The sequence below is a fragment of the Agelaius tricolor genome, unplaced genomic scaffold (assembly GCF_023055355.1).
Source record: "Agelaius tricolor isolate 1412-34295 unplaced genomic scaffold, bAgeTri1.0.p SCAF_1, whole genome shotgun sequence".
Taxonomy (NCBI): domain Eukaryota; kingdom Metazoa; phylum Chordata; class Aves; order Passeriformes; family Icteridae; genus Agelaius; species Agelaius tricolor.
In genome coordinates this window covers 31,143,676-31,166,962 of record NW_027269261.1, presented here as the reverse complement: position 1 = coordinate 31,166,962, position 23,287 = coordinate 31,143,676, and the positions used below count along the sequence as shown (strand labels likewise).

The following is a 23,287-nucleotide window of genomic DNA, read 5'->3' as shown; positions in this document are numbered from 1 at the left end:
ATCTAAGGGGGACATCAAAGCACTTTGATGCACTGTGGAAGAGTGACAGGACTGGTACGCTGGGGACACCAGACACACTGTCAGTCCACGGGACAGGGGGGTTGTGTGAAATCGAGCAAACATAACAGGAGAAGGATCTGTACCTTCTGCTGAAATAGAGGGTCCAAACTCCTGTTGGAGTGCAAAGGAGTCATAGAGTTGTGGGAATAGAGAGAGCTGTGAGCTGTTGGGATGATGGGAAGAGAAGTATGGTCAATGTATACCAATGAGATAATCTGGGATTCAAGGTACTGGACAGAGCTACAGCTTTAGGAGTGACTAGCTAGGACAGGAATCATGCATTTAGCTCTGGAAATAACAAGGGTCCCGAAATTCTCTTGCTTTTATAGGAGTGTGGCTAATACACAGCATCCAGTGGCTATTTTGTATTCTAAGCCACTGTACCACAGGGAGTTGCAGCATGGCCTGACTGGGGTTTTGGGCATCTCCTGCCCACAGGGATGTGAGAGTCAGAGCTGCTGAGTGAAGGATGAGTGGAGACTGACCTTCAGAGATCTCTAGTGCTCCGCATTGATGGCAGCATCCAAAATACAGTGGAATGCGATCACACTGTGCCATCAGAACTCCTCAGAGCACAGAGACCCACCCAAGGGTGACAGAAGAGCACCTCTCTGCATGCCCACATGCCCTGAGGCTGGGGCCTGCCCTCGTAGGCAGGACCGAGGAGGAGACACCTACGTTCCATGTACCGGATGATGCGGGCGGCCATGTCTCCGGCCCCAAAGCTGGTGATGGGCGTCAGGCGAACTTCATAGCTCTGAGGCACTTTCAGGTTGGGTAAGATGTGCTCCAGCAGCAGGCCTTTCTCCATTTTCTTCACAGGAATGAAAGTCTGGATGGTGTTTCTCTGAGACAGCTGCACAGAAAAAGAACCCATAGTGTTATGAAAATCCTGAAACTGAAAACCTGAGCAATTGTATCCATCATTTAACACCCTATTCCTCCTCTTTCTACACGGATGTACACCCAGTTGTTCCATGAGATCTTCATGCAGTATTGGTTTGAAAATTGTCATCCCTGGTACAGAACAGTGATCAGGAGCCCAAGTTTCCCCTGAAGGGAAGCCTTGGTGTCCTCCAAGGGAGGCACTGTAGGGACAGTTTGAACTACGAGTCCTGAAGCAACTTCATGCAGAAGCAATGGTCTCAGGAGGGAGAAAATGAACCCAATTCACCCCTGTTAGTGCACCCAGGTCCTGTGCAAATACAGCATGGCATTGCATCAAGATACCCTTCAGGTCACAATCACTGCTGCAGAATTCATTCATTTGCTGCCTGGGCCATGTGGCACTTCATTTGGTGTCTCACTACTGCCAAGCAATCTACTACCATACTCCCTCAGAAACCTTCCACAGGGTCCACCCTTGGACAGCCTCTGCAGAGCAGAGCAAGGGGTCTATTTCAAGTTGATGGTTCTCTGGGGTCACTCACACGCTCTCCCCTCCTCTGTTTCCCATTGGAAGAGGCTGAATTATGTTAGCTGAACCATACCAGCTGAACACTGTTCAGTTTGCTAAGGCAGCAGGGAAGTTTCAAGAAAACAGAGGAAATATCATTATCAAAATCACCACCACTAAAAATGATGAATTACATGTCAGTGAAGCTTCCCTGCCATGGTCATGCTTGCTTGGCTGGGAAAGAACAAGAACGAGGATTGCATTGTGAAGATACAATTTCCTGCCTGTTGCTGCGCAGTGCCTGGATCCTTGTGGCAACACACATTACTGGGAATGCTGGTGCTGGTAAAAAGACCATTGGCAGGATTTTTGATAGACCAGTGTTAACTAAGCTTTCCCTTGCCTCTGATATGTCCTCTAGGCTGAAGTTTCCATTGCAAAGGCAGTTCTCCTGCCAGGCAGTCTTAGTGTTCATCATTAACTCTGAAGTTGCAGGATTACTGGAACCGGAATGCATGGAGGAAGGTTTACAGCAAATGTGTCAGTGGGCTGAGAAGATGGAGCGAGGGCACAGCAGAAGTGAAGGCCACTATCAAAGCAGGGCAAGGGGCAATGCTGATTTGGTGCTTAGCAAAAACAAGTGCATGCTATCCCTGCTCTGCCTGTCTCCAGCTCTCACATATGTAACTCTAAGTTCAAACCCAGAAGAAATGGCTGCTGCTGTAGAGCTTTCTGTGCCAAAGCCCCATTCATTTCCAACACAGTCAGGACTCATTGACTCACCTCCTTAATCCACAGTTTGGAAGCTGATCCCAAGTGAAGGGGCCGGCACTGGTCCCTGGGAACCAGTGGCTGCATGTGGTTGTCGCAGTGAAAAACAATTCTGCATTTGTCTTACAGATTGCACCTAAAGGAGTCCTTTGTACCTGCACACATCAGGGTGCAAGTTGCTTGAGGAACTACTTGCTGCACTCTCCTCCTCCTCCTCTGGCAAGATGGAGCAGAGAGCTGGGAGCTGTTCTGGTGCCTTCCCCCAGCTTGGTGCTGCCCTAGGGAGCAGTCCTAGTGGGCAGGACCAGGGCAGTGGTTCCCAGAGGCACCAGGATGCTGCCAGGATCTGTTCATATCAACAACGCCCTACCTGCACACATGCCAGCTGGGTTCTCACCCAGCTGGTGTTCCTATTGCTCAGCCCTCCCATCTGCCAGCCCTCCACACCATTGCTCTGGCCAGCAGTGGCAGAGCTGGCTCCCTGGGGCAGGGACTTAAGCTGGGCTCATTAGCACCAGCCCCCAATTATCTGGGAAAAGAGGAGCAGTCAGAAGCCAGAAGCAGAAGGCTGGAGTGCTACAGCTTCTAGCCTGGGACTTTTTGGGGAGCAGAGTGTGACTGGGAGGGCTGGCAGCAGCTCCTCCCCACAGGCTGCCATTTGCTGGGGTGTTAGGAAGGCAGCCAGCAAATAGGAGGAGGTCAGGAGCCATTTCCCTTGTCTAGACATAACCTTTAGAAGAGAAACAAAATGGAGAGTCAGAGAGAAGCTTGAGGGTGAGATTCAGACAGTGCAAATTCCACCTCAGCTGGGAGTTAGGTGGAATTTGGGTATTTAAGGCTTCTGGGAGCAAGGTCAAATCACATACTCTCCCACATCATCTCATCCAGGACAAAATGAGAGATCAGCCTTCAGTCTGCACTGCAAAGCTCTGGATCCCCTAGCTGAGTCTATCCTCAGGGACTTGTGTAATCAAAAAAATAACTGGCTGCCACCCAGGTTTGGCTGCAAAACAGAAATAATTAAAGGCACATATGCTTCCTATGGGTTGCAACCTCCCTGCTTTCTAGAAGAGACCTGGATCACTAGGTAATGGGAAAGGCACAGCCAAGGCTCAGCATGTATCTCCTCCTGGTGCTCAGAGGTAAAGTTTTAAGAGGTCTTTTCCCTCCACCAAATATCTTTAGCTATATCTTCTCCCAGCGTATGCCCTGTCTCTATCCAATATGCAGCTTGGACTGACACAGAAACTGGCTGCCAGCAAGACTGCCCTCTGCACATCTTTACTACAGTCTCCACAGTCCTGGCATCACAACAGAACTGGCCCTGGATATCTTTGGAAAGACTGGCTTCTCTGTGAAAAGCAGCATGGGCCCTGAGCTAGCTGCAGCTGTCAGTAGAAAGAGCCAGGTGCGCTGCCAGCACAGCTTAAAGGGCATGAAATTAGTGCAAGGGAGAAAAGGGAGCAGCTCCAGCCAGCTGCTTGCTGTGTGCATGTGGAGCAGGTGCTGGCTTACAGTCACTAGCACAGGTCCAGCAGACAGAGACATAAAGGCCAAAGTCTGCCTCTGCAACCCCCTCCTTGATGATGCTCTGTGTCCATGACTGCCAGCAGCAGGTCTGTGCAGAGCTGCATGCATCAGTCCAGTAGGAACCCATTTTTCAATCCACTTCAATTGCCAGCTGTTTCCCTGTCTCCTCTCCATGTGTTTTCTGCTATCCTGGTATCTTCTCCCTTCCACCCCCTTCTCAGCATCTCTCCTTGGATCACGCTGACCCCGTGCTACAGTTTAATATTGCTGCAGTGCAATTAATAAAGCAGAGGCTGGCTCAGAGGACAGGGAAACACTGGCCACCTTATTAGAGACGCTGAAGCCTCAGTGGAGGAGCTCATGCTACAAGCTCATTCATCACCAGGCTCAGCAGGCTGGCCCAGGGGCCAGAACAGGAGCACTGCGCAAAGCACACACTCGCCTCTGCCTTCACCTCCTTCCATTCCCAATACTCTGAGGAAGGGGATGGGAAAGGAAAAAACCCAAACAAATCCACAGTTCCTACCAGCTGGCTGTGAATATTACGCAGGCTGCAGAGGTGAGAATGTTCTTGCAGAATGGGCTCTCTAGAAACACCTTACAAAGGGCAAAGTCAGCTCCATGTGGTTTGCATGTATTCATGTGCAGTGTATGCAACCTGTCCCTGTCCCTGTAAGCAGTATTAGCAATCAGGGGAGAACTCACTCACATGCACTCAGCCACCAAACCTCTGGGAGCTGCAAACTGGGGCTGCCCTTCCTCATTCCTCACCCTCACCTGCCCTGTTGGCACTGTCTGCCCTTTCCCCTGTCATGTCACTTGAGCCAGCTTGTGATGCTTGCAGAGTGCTTGTCCCACTGTAGCCAGCCAAGCTGGCCCACGGACTGGGAACACACACCAAGAGTCTCAGAGATAAAAGCAGGATGCCACAGTACCCCTGCCCCTGCTTCCATTCTCAGCTGGGGCATTGTCATAGGGCTCAAGGTATGACACTGCCACACCCACATTTTCTCTTTATATAGGCTATTAAAGGAAAAAAAACAGGATGATGTTTTCAGACTGAATGATGTTTATGCCAGATGAGTACCAGCTAGAAGCCTTAATAAAGCTGAAGTATATTAATAAACACATCTGTCAAGAGTTACTGTTGTGGTTCTGCTCTACACCACCACAACAATCTACCTGTGCTGAGACTGGTGTGGCTTGTGAAGCCATGCATGTGGTCTCACAATTGCATATTAATGCTTGTTGAAACGAGAAATTAGAAAGAAAATCTGTTTCATCACCAAGCCCAAAGGTATTTCTAACAAATAACAGCTAGAAAAATGAACATTAAAATCAGGTAGACCCCTCAACAAGCTGACCAGAGCAAAGGAACTGTTTTGCAGGCATCCAGCTTCCCAGCATTGCAATTCACTCCTGATGCTCTCTCTTTAGTTGTCCCACTTCTTCAGCAACTTCTCAGCTCAGGGCACAAGCACCAGCTCTGCTTTCCAATATCTCCATTCAAATCCTTTCCACACACACTCACTCTTTCACTCTTTTTTCTCAGCCTCATTCAAATTCCCCTGGCTGCTCCTTCCTGCAGCACAAAAGCGACAGGGATGGCTGTCTGCATTCCCTCTCCAGCCTCACTAACTGCAGATATGGGCTGCAGGGACAGCTCCCAGCTCCTTCTGCAGCCTCTCCAGCCTCTCTGAAGGCAGAGAAGGCAGCAGATAAAGGCAGGCTGGTGTGGCACAGCAGCCTTGCACGCAGGCTCCATCCCTCTGACAGGCTCTTCCTTGCTCCCTGTGCAGCTCTGCACACCAGATAAATGCTGTCTCTGGCTTGTGTGCAGGTGGGGTGTCCTAACCTCCCCCAATCTCCTCCTCCTCTCTCATTTGTAGTGTCAGGACACTCTGGAAAGCAGACATCCACTGGACTAGGTGCTGTGGAGAGCCTGGTGGTGCAGGAAGCACAGGTATCTCACAAAGGTCTGAAAAGAAGCATGGGGCAATAATCTGGACAAAATAATCTTCAACTGCCTGTGCAGCTGGTGGGCTGTACTTCTCAAGCAACCAGCAATCAAGGTGGTCTTCAAAGCTCAGTGCCAAGCTGCCCAGTTTCTCAGCACACATGGATATCCCTGTTTTAGCAAGGGGCCAGGAGAAGTGAGAGTAGCAGAAGGGCACTTCTGACAGGCAATGCCACCCAGGGTGTGACAGAGCCTCCCATTTGTACCATTTCAACCTGTTTGCACAGAATCTTGGCTTCCTTACACAGCTTTATCCCAGAGTGCTGCAGGCATCATCTCTTATCAGATTTCCCCAGTGGCTGCGGCTGCAATGACCTCATCCCAACAAAGCCCAGCTAAGATACAGCTGCTCCCTTCCTAAGGGAGTGCTGCTCACAAACACCAGAAACAATCACACCACTGCCCTCACCACAATGGGACAGCCAGGACAGATACTCCCAAGGTAATGGAAGGGGCTGAGCTTGTTTATGGCACTGGTAACAGCTCCTGGGATGAACATGGGGCTCTGCAATGCCAAACCTCCTGCTACTTCATCAGATATTCCCTGTCCTCAATTCCTGCCCCAACTCTGCCTCCAAAGCTACAGGATATGGGGCAGAGAGGCAACCTCAAAGAGTTTAGATGCCATGGATTTCTTAAAGTTAAAAAAAAAAAAAAAAAGTAAATATGATTACAGAATTTATGTGTGTTGGAGTTTATAGTACCAAAGATTGAAAGAAAATTATCCAGTTCTCCATTGCTCCATTGCTGGAGAAGGAGAGCTCAGCATGTAAGTTCCATGGGTAGAAAGAATTTCTTGGGAAAGTGGAATGAAAAATTCTCAGGAACAGGGTCAGGAGGGAGGAGGGGACAGGAAATTTTAGGGAACTCTCTTGAACATGAGGCTCCAATATGTTCCACACAGCTGGAAAAATATGCCATAAATCTGGCCCTTCCTTTCCCCTTCTTCCTATTCACTCTGACACACAGCAGTGGATTGAGATTGTGATCCTTGATGTCACCTTGGCACCACAGGGCAGAGCAGAGGAAGATGTCTTTGACATTCCTTTTGAACACTATGAATTGGATGCTTGATCTCTGTATTTTGGCAGAGGGATAAAACCCCAGAGTTCAGAGAAGGCTACAAAACATGGCTACAATCTAGGACACAGAAAAGGATCCACACTCCTGGCTGACAGGGTCCAGTCCCCTGCCACCAGAGGGGCTGCCTCTACTTATTAATTTTATGTATGTATCACATCTTATCTTAAAAGTGGTTTGTTCCTTTTGGGCCTGCTCCTCCCCTGGACATCTGTTCCAGAGCCTGGATGCCCTAATGTTCTCATTTCCAGACTGAATTTATTCACACACAGCTTGCACCCAGTTATCTTGTGCCAGCAGTGTCCTTTAGCTTCAGTGGCTCTTTTCCCTCGCTGCTGCTTGACCCCCTGATGTTTAACAGACAGGAATCTGACCACCTCTCAGCCTTTGCTTTGCTGGGCTAAGACTCTGTGACTCCCTTGTAACACAGACTCTCACTTTCCAGGATTGACTCTACAGTGTTTTTCTGCACAATCCCATTTGCTGGATCAGTGCCTGGCCTGCATATAGGATGTAGTGGCACTTCTCCACCTTGCCCAGAAGTACCTCTGGTTTCATCTAGGAGTACATTTGCCCTTTCTCACACCTGCATCTCATCAGCAGCTCCTTGAAGTCAACTCAGTTGAGCACTGCACTCATTTTCCAAAGATGAGCTTCCAGCCTGCAGCACCTTCTGCATCTATGACCCTGCCTTTGTACCACTGCATTTCATCCCACCAGAACCACTCAAATAGTTTTCCATCTTTCAGATCCTTCTTCCAATCCTTCCTAACCCTTCACCAAGGTGGCATTGTCTCCCAGCCTGCTGTCAGCTGCACAAAATTTCAAGAGCACAATCCTAATAGGGGATTCTGAACTCTGGCTGGTATCAGCTGCAGGGAGGATCCCTGCCTACTCTGGAAAAAACTATTTGGGTAAGTTTTGGGTAGGGAAGACATTTGGTTTGGATATGAAGATAGTCATTGTGATGCTTCTTTATAATCTCCCATCAAACTTTCTCTGCCTGTGACAATAAATTAGAATATTTTCTTTGGTTAGTTAATCACCATCTTGGATGGAAATGATGTCTAGCATTAACCTCACCAATTAAAGGGTTAAGGGAAGTTTAAAGCTGGATTTATTTCATTTTCCTTGCTTGATAACCATAACTCCTAAGGGGTTTCCAGAACAAATAATCCCATTGCAAGCACAAAGCTGGCATTTCCCAGACAAGCACATCAGTGAACTGAAATTCATGCCTATGTTTTTCATCAGCCAAGCACACAGGTTCAGATCCTGGGATTAAGCAAGGATGGATGCCCAAACCAAACCTATTACTCAGTCTAAATGAGGAGTTCTGGAAGCTTTTTGTACAGAATTGTCCTTTATCAGGAGGCCCAGTTTCTCAGCTGAAACATTCCCAAATCCAGAAAGAGAAGCAACTGCAACCTTCAGTGGCTTCTGAGGACAGCTGGAGCCATCGAGGCTGGGAGTCAGTCTCTCTCTTCCTCTTGCACAGGCAATCAGCTGCCCATCCTCATTAGGTGCCAAGAGCAGCAGTTTATGGCTTCCTAGAGAAGCCAAATTGGTGCTGTCATGAATTACTGTAAGTGCTTGTTCCACACTCTTCAATAATGTCTTTCATTAGGATCTGATCAGAAAGCAATATGTATTTTATTAGCGTATGTTCCTGGTCTCAGGAAGAACAGACCTAGCCTTCACTCTGTCAGAGAGGCAGTCAAGCACAAGCCTTAACTGAGACTCTCTTCTACTGTCTCACAGCCTTATTTTCAACCCTGAGGGCATGTGTAGCCCTTCTGCTTCAGACTGGAAGCTCTCTACTCTTACTGCAAGTTCCTGCCTGTACTGACTCTTGACTGTGCACGGCAGAGCCTGAGATCACCTCTCTGTCCTTTGTATGGGCACGAGCTGGGTAAGAGACACCATCTCTCATGTTCCTCCACATCCCCTCTTGCAGAGAGCAATGGTGCCAGACTCTTTTGAGCCTCACATCTGAAAATGAGCACTGCTTGGTGCCTTACTGATCCAATTTTATACCCATCCCTACATCAGTAAGCACAGTCTCCTCTTTCACCAATTTCCTTGCACTGGACACACTGGCTGCTTGCAGCCAGACTCATGCATGTGTCTATGCACTGTGCTGTCAGCACTTCTGACTCCAAGAAAAAAAAAACAATTTGGCTCTGCACAGCCCAAGTCTGCCCAGCTGCAGTTAGGTTGAGCTCTGAGCCACATTGCCTAAAATATGGGTGTAACTTGGAAGCAGGACATGCTCCACCAACAGGAGCTTAATTTCTTCTCTACAGACCCTGGCAGAGCCCTCTGTTAGGGCACCTTCACCCTTGAAAACAACTAATAAAGGATGGGGCTGATGCTTCCTGGAGCAGAAACAACCTTTTTGTGTGACTCTGAACTTTCCAGTCTGGTACCTGTAATGAAGGTTTGTAGGTAAGTATCATTCCAGAGCCTCTAGGCTGTCTATAAAGAAGAGGCAGAGGCAGCACAGGATATGCAGGGAGACCCATAAAGCCCTTCACATTGCTCCATGCTGCCCACTTCATTTCTTTATGATACACAGCCAAAACATCCATCTAGTGCCTACTCCTTCCATTTGTGACTAGCTGTGGGAGAGACTACATCTCTCTTCCAAACCCTTCCCCTTCACACACTCTTATCTCTTCTCTCCAATGTGTTCTAGGAAGTGAGAGCCAGGGGAAAAAAGAAACAAAACCCAGAACAAACCCAGAAAAAGGAAACAGAAACAAAAGAAGGAAGAGGTGGAATATAGGAAGGGGAGCAGGAAAAGGCACAAAGGTCCATAAAGAAAAGATGGTGAAGCAGTACGAGGAACATGGACTGACTACTAAAAAGAACAGATGAGCAAACAGGAGGAAGCCACATCACAGCCTATCAACAGGGACTTTCAGAAAGACTCAATACTCAAGCATGAACCCCTTGAAGCCACCGAAGGAGTGTGGATAAGAGATGCACAAAAAAGACTGACTTTGATACTGAGTAAGCATTTTTCATTCTGTACTTAGCTCTGTAAAACACAAGCCAAGAGCCTGCTGGATACAAACAAGCACAGTGGTGTGGAAACAACATCTGTACCCTGCAAAGCTGCTATGAGGAGTCTATTGGTTTGGGGAATCTGATTATCTCTTCTCTCACATTTTTCTTACCCAAAATGAACACTGAACAGTGGTGTTAGGAGCTAGAAAGACATGAGATTTTCCTTCTAGATGTGTTTTAAGATCATATGAGCCTGTCCAGCAAGATTATTTGAATTGCTCTTCTCAGTCACTGTAACTATTCTGAACACAGCTAAAACTGGGACATGTGCTCGAAATATTCCCTTGTACTAGGAAAGCTAAACAATATCCTGCTTTCCCTCTTGCCCATTTATGTACTTGAATGGCATCAGGAGCAGTCCTTAAAAAAGTTAATGCTAAGACAAAATCTCTCTGCCAGGCACCTGATGAATGGCCAGACACCTTGTAACACTGTCACCTACCTTGTTTTGGGCAGGTTACCTTAGGCTTTGGATCTGGCTGAGACAGAGGTAATTTTCCCAACAGGAGCCCTCACAATGCTGTGCTTTGTGTGGGTAGCTAGAAAGAACTTGATCACACACCAGTGTTTTGGCTACTGCTAAGCAGAGTTCCCACAGCACCAGTGCTGCCTCTCCAACACCCTCCCCTCACCAGCAGGCTGGGGGTGGGCAAGATCTTGGGAGGGAATGTCATATCCAGGACTGCTGATCCAATTTGACCAAAGGATTATGAAAGTATGGCTGTGACATTTGTCTTCCAGAGCAACTGCTGCATGTACTGAGGACCTGCTTCCCACAAAGGGACTGGAAATTGCTTGCTGTTGGGAAGTAGAGAATCAATTGTTTTCCTTTGATTCTGTGCATGGCCTTAGAAGTTGGTTATTAAACTGACTTTATCTTGACCCACGTGTTTTTTTCAATCTTATTTTCTCTCCCCCTGTACTGCTGAGGAGGGGAGAATAATAGAGCAGTTTGGTGGGCAACTGGCATCCAGCCAAGGTCAATCAACTACACTTTACTTACTTTGGATAATCACAGAAGAGAAATGATACCTTAAGACTGAAGCATAACTGATCTGCCACCGCTCATATTACTAATTTTTCCAACTAACTGCTTACAAATGACCTGTGGACTGGAAAACCAGCTCAGAAAAACCATGTATCATACTGAAGAGCAATTTGTGAATGGAAAAAGACAGAATTAATCAAACTAATTCAGTAGTTAAGCATCATTTGCTAAGTTCTCACGGGCAAAGGGAAGAAGTCCCAGTTGTGGCTCTGGAAACTACCAAAGGGGGAAACCTTATCCAATGGCTACCAGTCATTTCCACTGAGATCACACCTGACCCATCAGTGCTGGTCAGGCCTGTGCCAAGCTTTCCTGGCCACCCTTGTAGAAACACTCTGGTCCTCTGGCTGACAGAGCCAACAGCAGCCATGGCCAGGCAGACATCTCCACCTGCAGTGAGTGGGAATGGCCAGGGGAAAACTCCCTTCCTTTGTGCTGGTGGAGGCTCTGCTGCTGTCAACTTAGCCAACACAGAGTACAAACATGAAACATGGAAAAAGCTCCTTGTTTCCACCCCCACCAAACATTCAGCTATCCTGGGATCTTCCCTTATAACAGAGGTGGAGAAGACCTTGTTCTAGCAGCACCTTCTGTGACAGATTGCTAGGGATGAAAATAGAGATGGCTCAATGTGTAATCAGCTGCAGTGACTGATGGTGTGTCCCATTTCCAGGCAGAGAGAGCACAGCTGAGCTAAGATCCTGCTGTCTTCACTCCCACATGCCCGTGGCAAAGTCACTGCTTCACTTCCAGGTCCTGCACAGCAATCTTATTAAGCTTCAAGGACTGCTTGTCCACCATTTGTTATTGATCAGCCAGCTCTCCTTCCAGGGGCGTGCAGCTGACACTCAGTCCCAAACCCCTCCTCCTCTGCAGCCTAGAAAGGCAGAGCCTCCTCTCCCCTCTCTTGCTTTCCCTGGCTTTGCATCGTGATGGCTGTTCAAACCATCCACCAAGCACACCTCCCACTGGCACTGGCTTATTTCTGCATCCTTTTCCACCTTTTCCTAAGGGATGAATCCTGCCCAGCATCACGTAGGCCACTAGCACAACTGAATGCAATTGTCTTGAGAGCACAGATATAATCTGCCTATTCTTACTGCCTCAACAAAAGTTGAAATTAAAAAAAGGAGCATCAGTAGGGAGATAGGATAGTTAGAGCTTAAAAAAAAGACCTTTTCCACTACAGAGGATGGTTCTGCAGGTAGATGGAATTGTGTTGATTTGATATCCAATATGACAGCAGCCTGTGATCAAGCATCAAACTGGCAGACAAGGGAGGCAAAAGAAGAAGAGAGGACCAGAGAAGCTTTCTGACAGATGTGACTTATGAACCATCCTGTAACAGAAGGTCTGCTTTGAGATTCAGTGCTGGGCAAACACTGTGAAGCCAAGTCACTGGAGTCCCCAGTCCTAACACCAGTGAGAGAGCACCAGCAGAGCCTGTATCAAGTGCAATGATGAGGCTACCATGTGCGGCTTCAGGAAAAGCCACACTCCCTTCCTGGTTGCAGCCAGCTGTAACTGTGATGCTCTGGGTAAATGAACTCACACATCCTTGTTCCATGTGCCCAGTCTGGGTCCTACCTTGGACATCAAACTGGCCTGTCCAATTAAGCAGCCTGTCAGCTGGAGGATTTTTTGGTGGATGTGGCACCATATTCCCTTTTTCCAGGTAACACCAGGCCAGTGCACCACACAGCATATTTTATCCAGAGCAGGATGGATACCTCCCTCACTCACAAGCTACAACTCTTCTTTAAGCTTTTCATTTTCTAGTATGAAAACTAGGATAGCCCTGACTGCTTTTTAGTTAAGTCCTAAACCAGATATCATCTCCTTAACTCTTGCAGCATCCCCCAGCTGAAAACCTCCCTGCAATAGTACTGTGGGAATGCACAGGATGGGGCCAGTGGGGTCACAATGCACCAGAGAGCCTTGGGATGAGGGCTGCGGACCCAACCTGGTCTGCAGCGGTTGCCTTGGCAATGGCAGCGTTGTGCTGTGGAGCCAGCAAAATGTCAGAGCCTTTGTAAAGCGAGTTCTGCCACACTGAACTCTGCCTTGTGCAGAGCTGCCTCCTCACCAAGCCTTTGGTGTCCTGTCCTCCTCCCTCCCTCACTCCGAGGTGCAGCCCCCAGGCACCCCCTAAGGCACCAGCTGCTCGTTTTTCGATCCTTGCCTGAAGCCATGGCTGCATGTGCAGAAGAAAAGGAATTTTGTTCAAGAAAAGGAATTTTGTTCAGCCCAGGATACACCGCTGGGCTGCTACAAGAGCCACCACTGCTCAAGTACATCACCTTTCTGCAGTCACAGCATTTCTAACCTATGACCCAAAGGCATTCTCAAACAAACATTCACAGGGAAGTGTGGGCAGGTGCACTGCTGTTCACCCTCCCTGTGGTGCAGTACCACCCCTGCTCTGTGCATAGAGGGAGAGACGCCCCTGCCTGCTGAGGGCTGACTGCCTCCAGGAGCCCATGAAACCAAAGGCTGCAGCAGACAGAAACTGCCCAAGTGGGCTCAGAGGAGAGAAAAAGAACAACTCAGAGGAAGAAATTAAGTGATACAGATCCATAGTCCGTGGACCTTGGCATAAAACCTCTCCCGCTGTGCTGGGATGGCCATCAGCAGAGTTAACCTTCCACTCTAATCACAGTCATTAAATTCCTGCTAACGCCCCTGTCCTGTGTCTGTCCCAACTGCTCTGTTATCTGTCACCTCCCCACATGGTATGCAGGCTCCCCACGGCCGCAGCTCTCATTAATGCTGCTCTGGATGGCTGATGAGGCAAGTGGCAGCCGGCTCCCAAGCCCAGATGAGTTTTGTAGACAGCAGGGAATGTTTATCCAACATGGAGGGGATGTAAGCAGAAACAAAGAGGGACCATACAATTACTCAGGCATTGCACAGGGCCAGTCTCATTAGATGGTCTCCCTGACAGGAATTAATCTGAAGTGACAACCCAGGGAGCAATTTAGCAAATAGGTCTGGGGCCTGGCCCAGTGCAAATTTCAGGGGTCTGTCTGGCATGTAGACTCAGCCTGCTCTGAGGAGGGGAAAGCCAGGAATATATAAAGCTGGCCCAGTTCTGGCCTGAGCCTGTGTATGAGAAGGTACACAGCAGCCTCAGGTCGCCTTGAGGGGAACAATGAAGATTAAACTTTCCTACTGCACCAAGAGCTTCTCCTTCCTCTTTCTCTTGCAGCCTCAGGTCACAGATGGATTCCAGCTCATTAAGTGCACAGTTATTCTGCCACAAAAATCCCCCAAAACCATAACCACCAGCCCAACTTAGATCTTTCCTCCATGATGCAACCTGCTTGCAGTATTAGATGGCTTTTCATTTCTCTTTAATGTTAGAGCAGAGCCCTGGGACGGGTATAAAATACATAGAGAAAACAAGCAAATTAAAAGGCTTTTTATTTTTTAAGCAAAGATCTGGTTTGGGAAGGCTGCTTTGAATCCCCAAGCAATGAAAATAATTTTCAGTTGGAAGGCAGTACTTCATAGCCTTTTCTACACTGCAAGAATACATGGAAGAAAAAAAAGTGGACCAAACAAATAGCCCTAAAGCCTTGTGGCATCTGCCCACAACCAAACCACCCAAGGCTGTGACCTCATCGAGGTCACTGGGTAAGGTGGAGCAAGGTGGTTGGCATTTGGATCAGTTGCCTTGCAGCAAGAAAGGAAAAACCACCCAAGCTGTCAGGACAGATGGCTGTGAGGCCCCTGCTGTTCTTCGCTGGGCACGTTTTCCCCTCTGAATTGTCATCAGCAATGCCACTGCCTAAGCCCACCTGAATGGTACCCTCCAGGAAATTACAGCCTCTTTGCTGGGATGTAGAGTAGAGGCTTCACAAGAAGCTTGCTCCAAGTTGCTATCATATGCACTTTCCTGGGTCAGTGGCTCCAAGCTGTCAAGTTGCCTATATGGTTTTAATCAAAAGTTAATTCTTATTCTGCTGGCACTGGTGTGTCTGTTGTGCCGCTCAGCCCACTCTGCAGCACTGGGAACAATCAGCTCTGGTGGAAGTGCATCTGCCCATCTTGCTGGGAGCCCCCACACATTGCTTAGGAAACCAAATTCCCCCAGACTGCTTGCAATCCCCCCAGAAATGCCCTAGGAAGCTTCTGAACAGGAAGAATTGGAGGAGGCATGGCGCCAGCCAATTAATAAGCAGCACTCTGACTCTCACCCAGCCCCAATTTCAGCAGCTGCAGCAAGCAAATTTAATTCAAGCGTTCCCAGGTGCCTTGCAAAGCATCCTGCTACTTGGGCATCTTCACATTACATATGCCAAGAGCTCCTTGAGCAAACCAGGGAGTGTGAAATGAAAACTAGCAAACTAAATTGCAACCAGTGGGCATCCCAGCAGGTTGCCTTTTGCATTCCAGCTCAGCAAGAGTTAATTCTCCTCTTTTCATCCACTCTTCCCCCTGACAGCCCCTCACCAACCCAAGACTGCAGGCTGCCACATTCATTCGTCCTGAAGAGCCCCTGCCATGATCACTGGGGCTGCAGAACTCCAGGGACTGGGGGAGAAAGTGGGTTGGCTGGCTGGGTGAGCTTTCCCCAGCTTGATGCTGGGAATAAATCACTTGTGTCTGGCCACGTGTAAGGCCCGTTTCACCTAAGGAGAATATTCCACTCCAATCTGAGCTCTCTAGGAGGGTTTTTGTGCCACCACAGCTCATGCCTGGAAAGCCAGCACGTCCAGTGAGGAGTGTGCACAGGCAAACAGCAGCTCCATGCTCAGGCAGACAAATCCCCTTTCTTAAGAGCTCTCCAGTCAGTAACACTTTTAGGCTTTTGAGCTTTTCAGTTATATTCACTAAGGCCACTACGTTTTGCAGTCCAACAACGGAACAGAAGGATGCACAACTTAGTCCAGGGGCCCCAGCACAGAGAAGAAGATGTGATAAAGCAGCAGAATCTGCAGGAATGAGAGAAGGTGATGGAGCAAGGGAAGGAGTTAAAGGTCAGAAGGTGGCACAAGGCTGCTTGGAGCCCAAGTGAGATGTCACAATGAAAACACCAGGAAGGCAGCACATGAACAGAGGGAAGCAGCAGGCTGGATGTGAGAGGGGATGTGATCCTCTGGGACAAGGAAATGAAAAGGGCTCCATAAGACCTCAGTATGGCTCATGGAAGTGGAGACCTCACCATGAAATGCAAATGTTTTCACTGGAGAAAAGCCAGGAGGAGGCAATGCCATGAAAACCTTTTCCAATGTGCCTTAGTTTCATCCAGGGAAGGGTTCATTTTTTACAGCAGTATCACAACAAAGTGTTTCCTTCTCGTGCTTGACGAGAAGTGTTTACAAAGCTTCCCTCTCTCCTCCTCTCTCTGCCTATCCTTATTCAGTCCCAGGCCACCAGGATGACACCTGTAGCCATTTCCAAGAGCTTTCCCATACATATGACTGGGCTACAGCAGGGCCTCAGTACCATGCTCCTCTAAAACACAACACTCAGTAGTCACAGCTACATCGTGATGCTACAAAACAGTAACGGCAGTAACCAGTGGGGTATGAACCAAACTGGGTGTGTGTGTTTAAATTTGCATGGCACTCAGCTCCCTCCATGTCATAACTTAAAGCAGAAAAGTGATCTTCCCTTCTCTTGATCCCTTTTAGTAGGAGCTCAAAGAAGGATAGAACCAAGATTACTTTTAGACACTGTGCAAAAAGGAAAAAAACCTCAACTTACTGGAGAAGGATAAAACCCACAAATTTGTTCATTGAGTTGCAGTGCTGATAATAGCAAAACTTGGCTCAGAGGGAAGATCTACTATGACAAACTGCCTTCATTATTAGAGGCTCCCCCGGGTCCTGTATTATTATTAAGTACTGACAACGTGCTCCATACAGTGTGAGTAACAAACAAAGGCTGTCCCACCCCAGAGAGCTCACAATCAAATGGAGACATAAAACTGGAGCCTACTGTGCAGAACTAGAGGAAAGAGACACTTGAATCTTTTTAATTATTTTGTTTTCTATCTACAGTAAACAAAATTTTCCTTGCAAAATGCATTTGCTACTCAGCTACCAGTGAATGGTACGAACCACCAATTTTAAGTGTCCCCATTTTTCCAAAATGTTGAATGCGGGCACTTTGCTGGGTGTGGATGAAAGCACCTGGCAATCCTGCTAAGATAATGTGCTCTTTAAACACATCAAACTCTTTTCCCTAACCTTCTCCAACCAGTGATGTCTTCAGATTTCACTCAGTTCTCTACCCCAGCCCCCAACCCCCAGTATGATTTTCCTTCAAACTCAGAAGACTTGAAACCCACTTCTCTTCCCCTGCAGAGTTCATACAGTCCAAATAGCTTAGTTAGTGTGACAGGATGAAAGCCCTTCTGCAACACAAACAGCCATTGACTTCTTCCTGCAGTTCCTGCCTGGAGAGCTCTTCAGCTTATTCCCTTTTTTCCATACGAGTGAGGAGGATGGAATTCCACTCGTTTGAATCTTTGGCCTACAAAATCTACACCACCAACTAATGACTGTAAGGCATTGTTCCCACTGAAACCCCATTCAAAACACTGAGCATGAACAGCCCAACTGGGGCCACAGGGCTTTGAAAGACCTCAACTGTACCCAACCCCAAAGGAAAAAGTGAAAACTGAGCTGTGCACTTGGCCTATCTCTTCCATTCAGTGGAAAAGGTGCAAGACTGTCAGGATCTGCCAATTTCATCACTTTCAGCTCTCGATCAGCAAGAAAACATTGGTGTAATTGCCTCCTGAAAGGCCATATGCTGGGGCTACAGGAGAGCAGACCTTACCTGCCGGACTTCCAGGCGGTACTTGAGGATGGGATCCACAGCATCAGGCTCCTTCTGGGTCCACTGCAAGACGTAAGAGTAATTCTTGGATTGCCTCTGGCTCAAGGTGGGGTTGGGAGTGTCATAGTAAAACTCTGGGCTATAAGCTTTTGCTGGAGGGGAGAAAAGAAAAAAGAGGGAGGAAAGTAAAAGAGTGGGATCAAGGGGAACAGAAATTACAAAGACACGTGGTGAGAGTGGAAGAGCTTCACTCACCCAGCTTATCGACCTGCCTCTAACACAATGGACACCTTTACTTTGCACAAATGTGCCACTGTTTTCTGTGAATCACTACTGCTTTCACAGCCTAAACTGTTGGGAGGATTAGTAGCCCTGCAACACCAGTGGGACATGACCAGCACCTGAGAAGGTGGGAACAACTCCAGTTCTCCAGCTGGAACCAGCTCTAATCTTTTCTCTCTTGCTTTGTAGTTTAGATTGAAGTAACAGCTTTAAACTGGCATTTCTCCCGTTTCATCTGCTGCTTTACAGAGACTCCTGCTAACAAACCCTGAGGAAAGATCATTTGGCCAGTAGGTCATAGGAAAAGTGTTATTTATCACACAGAGACCATGGCATTAAAAAGGAGACCTTGCTCCTTCTGCATCTCCCTGCCTTGGCAACACAGTGCTCCAGCCTCTTTGTAACACAACAGTCAACTCGGCAGCAAAGAGGACACTGACCTCAGCCTGGGTAAAAGCAGTGGGAGCTTTGACAGGGGCGGAGATGTCTTTTTCAAACCCATGTCTCTCCTTAAAAACAAAGTGCAGCTGGAGAAGGGAAACACAGAAGGAAAGACGTACCAGAGAGAAAACGAGCAGTTCAGAGAAGAAGGGACTACCCGTCATTTCCCCAGCAGTTTCTGTCCTGAATCACGACCAAACAGAATTTGAAGGCTCCTGCCATGCAGCCCAGCAGCTGGAGGACTAATGCACAGGGAGCACAGGCAACTCAAGGTCTTACCCACAACTGGTTTTGCCCTATTTGAAATTATGATAATTTCACCCAGTGAACTTCAATTTTTGGCAGGTCCTGTCCTGAGCCAGGCAGGAGTCGGACCTGAATGAAAGACAACTGTCCGGGTTCAGGTCCAGTTTGAACCAGCAGAGACCAGAAAGGTGCCTGGGCAGCAGGGGATGGTGGAGAGCAGAACAGGAATAAACACCACCTCCTCAGGATGTCTGCTGCACCTTTCCACTTGAATCACCGGCCCTGCCATTCTGTGTGGTTATAATTAGGCTCGACAGGATTCAATGTTTATTTTTTATGAACTCAGATGTATAATATTGATATTTATTTCCAAGTCCTTTTTCTCTTATTATTTTTATTGACTTGAATTTTTGCGCAAACAAGAAGTTCAGAACCACCTCAGAGACTAATTGCTGCTTATTCAACTTGTATTGACTATGGAAGTCAAGCTTTATAATGGATTTCGGAATAAAATCAGAACTGATGATAATCATCATCTTGCATGATATTAATTCATTATTAATTGACTACAAGATAGAAATAGAAGCTAGAAAAAACAGGTGCTTTTTGATAGAATTGCTGCATATCAAAATACTTTCAGAACTGCCTTCTGGAAGCTTTTACTACTGCTGGAAAGTTTTGTCTTTTGCTTACAGCTGATGGGAAAAGCTGAAGATTATCCATGTCTCTCTTTGAGGCTCTTCTGTGCTTGTGGCTAGTGAGGGAGCAGATGATGAACAGCAGGGGCTGCCCTGGTAACTTCCTCAAGAGGAATGGGTTGGATGTTTCACCATCCTTCCAAAACATTTTGGAAACCTAATCATTCATCCATAGAAGAAAAGAATCCCATCCTGGTCAGATACATGTCAGATACATGTACTGTATTTTCAGTGCACCTGAATGCCCCACAGTCAAAAATGAGTCGCTTTCTGTTGCATAGGAAGGTTTTTGGTATTTTTTTCCACAGAGAAGAAACAGAAACAAAAAGAGACCATGCCACTTTCTCTGCTCAGATGGGAAGGCTGTGGTTGATGGGAATTAAAACTCCTGCAATCCTGTGTCCAAGTAGAGCAGTCTAGTCACTGGAATATTTTTCAGGTTGCTCTACAGGCTCAGAAGGCTTGATTAATTTGTAACTGTCCAGGACACAGGCAGAGATGTCTGGAGTTGAACAGCTACAATCAGATATCAATGTCTTGGAAAAGGAGAAGGGATGCAGGAAAAATAAAGGCTTGCTGCTTTCCTGATCAGTGTCTCTAGGCATGAATCCTACTTTCTGCTGAGGGGATCTTATCTGAGGCACAGCATGGCACACGGGGTGCCAATGAGTATTTGTTGCTGCCACCAGTGAGAAATTCCTGGGAGCATTCCCAGGCTTGATAGGGATGCAGTTTTCTGTGATAGAGGGATTTGGTTTGCTATCACTTAGTGATGCGAGAGTTACAAGCATATGAAAAGGGTAGAGAGGGTAGAGAGGGCCAAAGCTTTCAAGCAAAATTTGCTGCAAGACAAATGCCAGGAAATCTCAAGGGGTGAGAGCACGGTCCTGAAAAGGGACCCAAATAGTAAAAGTAGTTTGGGTTCCCCCATTTCTGTAAGCATCCCAGAGTTACAGCATACCTGAGCTTTCCCAAACCCTAGGAAAGGCTTGCTTCAAAATCAGGCCTCTCTGGATGTTATTCATTCTCATTTTTCTCAACCCAGGCTTGAAAAGTATTATAAATTGGCCTGGACTCAAACCTGAGTATTTGGACTGAATTTATTGCTTATTAAGGCAACTTCATAGGAGAGCTCTTCTAGAAAATTGTGCCCAAGTCAGTTCTGGGGTCATGGGAAAAGCAGATTTAATGATCAGCTGGAGAGGCCAGGTCAGATGTGCAGTTTTAGATGCTATAAGTCTGCCATCCCTCTGTGCAGTTGCAGATGCTGCAGAGGAGGTCAGTTACAGTGGATGATGGATTCAAAGAAAACTGAGCAGCAAATCCACTGTGGACTAGCAACTATTCCCAGCTCATGCTTTTTCTAGAAAGCACTGTGAGACACAGACAGACAGGAGTCATAGAGAAGGCACGGGAACACATAATACAGGTTTTGGTTTTGTTTCTTTCTTTACTTTTAAAGAGGAAATCAGATGGTTTGGAGCCTCTTGGAGGGATCTACAGAGCTTTTCACTTCCTCTTGGTCAATACTTATCGATGACACAGGTTGTCTAAGCTTCAAAGCTGATTGTGGCCTTGAGTTTAAGTCCTGTAAGTGGTCAAACACTGCTAAAATCTAACAGGGGCTAGCACTTAGCTTCTCCAGGTCCATCTGCCTGAATGATGGAGACAGATCTCTCTGCTGGCTTATGGAAAATTATTCCTCCTGAACAGAATGCTGGGCACACAGGAAGCAATAGACTCATGTAGTGGCACCAGTTTATGAGGAGCAAGCTTCCTATGACTGTGCTATTCACATTCTCTGAACAGAGAGAGACATAATTCTCTCTCCCAGGATTTTTCCTGGGAAAGGCAGTGAGAAGCTCAGAGAAGAAGAGAAAACAATTCTTATCTCTACTTGCTGCTCCTGTTGTTTGGCACATGTGGAATGTGTTATGGAGATTGTTTACTGAAGGTGATGATTGTTTGGATTGATTGGCCAGTTAGGTCAAAGCTGTGTCATGGCTGTCTCCAGACAGTCACGGGGTTTTCCTGAGTATTTCTTTAGTATAGTTGTAGTATAGTATTAGTGTAATATAATATAGCTTAATAAAGCAATTGTTCAGCCACCTGAATCATGGAGTCAGAGCACATTATTCCCTGGCTGGGGGTCCCCTGCATCGATACATGACCCCATCCAACAGCTTGCTCTGATGTGCATTCTGTGACTTACCAGACACCTGGAAGAGGCAGGTGGAGACCCCCACGTCGTTGGAGATGCTGCACTCGTAGTTCCCGCTGGTCTCCCGGCTGACGCTGTCCACCTTGAGCTCCGAGTAGTCCTGCTGCTCTGCCAGGGGCTGCGCCAGGAGGCTCCCGTTGAAGCGCCAGATGGAGGTGGCCACCTTCATGGGGCTGCCCTTGAGCATGGTGCAGCGCAGGGTGACGCTGTGCCCCATGCCCTGCCGTACGTCCTGGAAGGCCGGCTCCACCACAGGGGGGACTGGAACAGGGCAACAGACAGGGATTCACCAGGGAGCAGCCGCCTCACCCAGCACGGTCACCCCGAGCACCTCTGACAAGACAGGTACCTATGATTTCCAAGGGGTTGAAGCCAGGATCCATCACACCAAAAGCAAAAGTCGTCTGACAATCCATTCTGACTGGGCTGGGGCCACATTCTACCTCTCTCCCACTTCTGAGGCAGTGGTAACCTTTAGCAAGCACTCATCCCACACTGAGCACTGCTTGGAGGAGCTACCAAGCTCTGCTCTCTCATGTGAGAACTGCAGCACCAGCAGCTGTATCACAGCTTGGATTCAATCCTCAGATCTAATCAGAATGACTGGTCCTGTTATACAGCACAAAATGCACTCCCTGAGCAGATAGGTAAGTTCCCAAGCAGTCATTCCTTCTTGTCAGTGTTTGGCAGGGTTATCAAGGACACTCCCTTTATAATGTAGACGGAGGGATCTGCACCAGCTCTCCCTACAGACCTGAAAGGGTTTTGGAGGGCCCCTCCCAACTACATCAATACAACACATCACGGACTGGCTACAGGGACTCTGGGTCCTATTTTTATCTCTAGCAATAATTCCCTGATGTTGGGAGGTGAGTCACATCTATCCATGTCAGCTTCACTGCCAGTAGTGTGAGAATGGGAATGGTGATGTGTGCTCACCTCCTCAGCAAAGGGAGACTACTATGTCTTTTGCACTTCTTTAGCACTTGTAAGAATTTATGGTAAACTCATGATTTGGGCATGGTTGAGGCACAGCAAGGAGAAAGTTGGATTGGTACTGTTTGGGTTATTCCTTATTTAACGCAATGAGAGGACTTAAATCCCCACTGTCTCTGATAGACATGTTTCACTTGCAATAAACTCTTAATTAAAACATTACAGCATGGGGATAAACAGAAGCTCTCCATCTAAAATGAGGAAAGCTTCCTGAACACAAAACAGCTGTTAGCCTGAATGTAAGAGGGAGAACTGATTTATAGCAGTTTCAGCACAATCACAGCTGACCTTCTCCAGGTTCAAAGCAAGTGCTCTTCCACGGTTTCTATGCCCACAGAGCATCTGCCTCCTCTAAAGGTCCACAGAGTTGCCAAGCACAGCCAGGCCCAAAAACATGCAACACACAGCATCTGCAGCAGTTACATAACATGGGTCCACCAACAACCATGGGTCACTCTGCATCCCTGCTGCCCTGAACAGAGCTGTGCTGGGAAGGGCTTCAGCACACCAGTCTCCTCCCATAGCCTGACCCCAGCAAGACCCAACAGCTCTGTGACACTAGTGACATCTCTGTCTTCACCACAGATGAAGGTGCTGCATGCACTGTCCCATGTGTGGGCACGCAGTGTCCCATCTC

General features: G+C 47.6%; 1 protein-coding gene across 1 annotated transcript in view; it reads right to left on the bottom strand.

Moving 5' to 3' along the window:
* The window catches only part of MDGA1 (MAM domain containing glycosylphosphatidylinositol anchor 1), a 148,825-nt gene that overhangs the window by 34,808 nt on the left and 90,730 nt on the right, over nucleotides 1–23,287 (bottom strand). Inside the window, exons 10-12 of the mRNA XM_071428393.1 lie at nucleotides 21,646–21,915; nucleotides 17,767–17,918; nucleotides 739–916 (exon numbers count right to left, since the gene is read on the bottom strand). Of these exons, the coding sequence (XP_071284494.1) occupies nucleotides 739–916; nucleotides 17,767–17,918; nucleotides 21,646–21,915 (600 nt within the window). The remainder of the gene's footprint in view (nucleotides 1–738; nucleotides 917–17,766; nucleotides 17,919–21,645; nucleotides 21,916–23,287) is intronic.